This window comes from Cebidichthys violaceus, unplaced genomic scaffold, assembly GCF_023349555.1.
Source record: "Cebidichthys violaceus isolate CVI_PGR_0920_01 unplaced genomic scaffold, fCebVio1.0.p SCAF_385, whole genome shotgun sequence".
Taxonomy (NCBI): domain Eukaryota; kingdom Metazoa; phylum Chordata; class Actinopteri; order Perciformes; family Stichaeidae; genus Cebidichthys; species Cebidichthys violaceus.
The window spans coordinates 23,260-26,012 of record NW_027176578.1 but is presented as its reverse complement, the minus strand read 5'-3'; the positions used below and the strand labels follow the sequence as shown (position 1 = coordinate 26,012).

At 49.8% G+C, this 2,753-nt stretch overlaps 1 protein-coding gene across 1 annotated transcript; it reads right to left on the bottom strand.

The window, feature by feature from the left end:
* Positions 1-749: 749 nt before the first annotated feature.
* On the bottom strand, positions 750-2,445 carry prmt6 (protein arginine methyltransferase 6). The gene has a single exon (XM_068726253.1). The coding sequence runs from the start codon at positions 2,409-2,411 to the stop codon at positions 1,356-1,358; it is 1,056 nt and encodes a 351-aa protein (XP_068582354.1). The 5' UTR covers positions 2,412-2,445; the 3' UTR covers positions 750-1,355.
* Positions 2,446-2,753: the final 308 nt, after the last annotated feature.

The window sequence follows — 2,753 nt, the reverse complement described above, 5'->3', positions numbered from 1 at the left end:
TTATAAAAATTATATTTTGTAGGAACAATATAGTTGTTATTGAGGCCTCTCTCATGTCAATGAGACCCAGCATCAACGTGTTTATGACCAGCATCAGCATCTTTAATGACCTCACATAAACAAAGGTGTGCATCGGGGTCTTCTTCATGACCTCTCATAGATATGGATTGTTTTAAAGTCATAATTAAACGATGAAACACGTTGCAGCTCTCTGAATGAGGACAGTTCACCGTCAGAACACACATTTCATATTAAACTGAGCTACGAGTGTTTAAACAGACTCCTGGTGGAACGTTATAGAGGAAAGAACGAAGCTGATCAAAAGTAACGATGGTAATGTTATCAGACACTATTCAGTCAGGACTCATGAAACACTTTATTAGTCTGCGGCCATTTGTTCAATGAAGAGCAAAGCTAGTAAACAACTGTCTTTGAACACATCGGCTCACCGAACTCTGAGCAAACTCTGCAACAGAATCCTCCAAAACAACCCATGAACCCCCAGAATCCTCCACAACAACCCATGAACCCCCAGAATCCTCCACAACAACCCATGAATCCCCAGAATCCTCCAAAACAACCCATGAATCCCCAGAATCCTCCAAAACAACCCATGAACCCCCAGAATCCTCCACAACCCCATGACCGTACAGTGACTCTAGAGTAACAGTCAATCAATGATCAGTCCACACAACATGTTTGTGTTCAATGAATGATGAGTGACACATTATCAAATAGTTCATTGTATCTTTGATTGTTGCTGATGTTAAAAACTTTAATATTTTCACAATTCAGTTACTCAGACAGCAAGAGATGCTCAGGAAGGAAAAACTTTGTGTATTACAGTCTTTATAGTCTATGTAGCAGAATGCTGCATTACAATTACAACTTTGGATAAAGTCAGTTATTTCTGATGGGAGTGTGTACACACACACACACACACACACACACACACACACACACACACACACACACACACACACACACACACAGTTACTGTGGTATGAACTGGGAGGTAGAAGATACAGAATAACTATAAATATCAGTGATGACTTCACACATGTGTCTGGGTTAGTGAGGTTAATTAAATGTATTTAAAAATAAATAAAAGGTGTTAATGATTCCATCTGGACTCACTTAGGTGTTGAATGATTTATTATGTGTAAAACCATGAATAAATCAATTTAAAACAGGTGTCTGCATGTCAGCTGAGAGCCCTTCATGCACGTGCCCAGATGTGAGTTCAGAGGTGTTCAGGTCAGACCAGTCTTCATCCTCCTCCTCTTCCTCAGTGAGCCAGTTGGAGAAGGAGGCCTCTGAGTGACCAAACGGTGACCCCACGTGTCGGTGCCGCACTAGGACTGGGCTTCGCTGCTCCAGTCCGGGATGGAGAAGGTCTTGGACTGTCTTTTGTGCTCTCCTATCGTGTAGTCCACGTGGATGCATATGTGTCTGGCGCTTTCCTCTGAGGGGAACATGCTGATCTCTCCGGTGACCGCCGTGTCCTGCACCACGTCCACCGGAGCGTCGAGGTACAGCACCGCCTGCTTCCAGTGCGTCTCCGGCTTGAACGGGGACGTGGAGAGCACGAGCGCCTGCGGCGTGTCCGGGCAGGGGAACGTCACCGTGAAGTACACGCAGAAGGCGTTCACCGCCGCCGAGCCGAACGACTCGCACCGGAACTCGCCCTTCACCGACCGCAGCTGCTCCGCGGTGACCGAGTGCAGGTCGAGCTCGGCGAAGCGGGCCGGGTGGGAGAGCACGTCCTCCACGGTCACCGAGTTCACGGTGATGTCGGAGTTCATGATGCACCGCCCGGCGAAGTCCGACATGCAGGACATGTCCACGCCGTACTGGTCCTTGACGGTGTACCAGAAGTGCAAGCGGTCCTCCACCACCGGGTCGCTGATGGGCGCGATGTAGAGCTCGGCTCTGCTGGGCAGGATGACGCCGCCCGGCTTCAGCCACTTGTCGCGCGCGTAGAGGACCGAGTTGAGCATGGACTCGTGCAGGAGGGCATAGCCCATCCACTCGCTCACGATCACCTCCACCGTCTCCGGTAGGTCCACCGTCTCCACCGTGCCTCGGATGACTTCGATGCGGTCCTCCATGTTGTTGTGCTTCACTATCTTCACCGCCTGCTCGGCGATAGAACACGCCTCTACGGCGTAGACCTTCTTAGCCCCGGCTTGGACGCAGAACATGCTCAACACGCCGGTTCCCGCGCCGACGTCCAGGACGACTTTGCCCCGTATGGACTCGCTGTTCCTCAGGATGGCCATCCGGTACGTGTTGGTCCGCACGTGGTCCGCTATCATCTCCTCGTGGATGGTCACGTCGGTGTAGCTGTCGAAGTACAGTCGCTCCTGTCGGCTTTTGTCCAGTTTTCTCTTCTTGGCGACATGAGACATCTTCTCCGGTCTGTGGGCTTCACGGTGTGTTGTTGCGCCGCTTCCGCGTTGTTAAATCTGGAACTTGTAGTTCCCCGCTGCTCACAGTACGAGAGACACAATATTCAAATAGACTACAAATCCCGCGACCAGGGGACAGTGACGCAGCGGTGCTGCATTCACTGACAGGGGGAGAGTGGCGGAACAAAGAGCTTCTCACTGGGTTTGGCGTCTCTCCCAAATCAGTTTAAGATGTGGAACCTGCTTAATTACGCTTTATATATAAAAAGCGTAATTAAGCAGGTTCCACATCTTAAACTGATGTATGTATGTATGTATAATAAATCCGCCTGTAATGTCTTC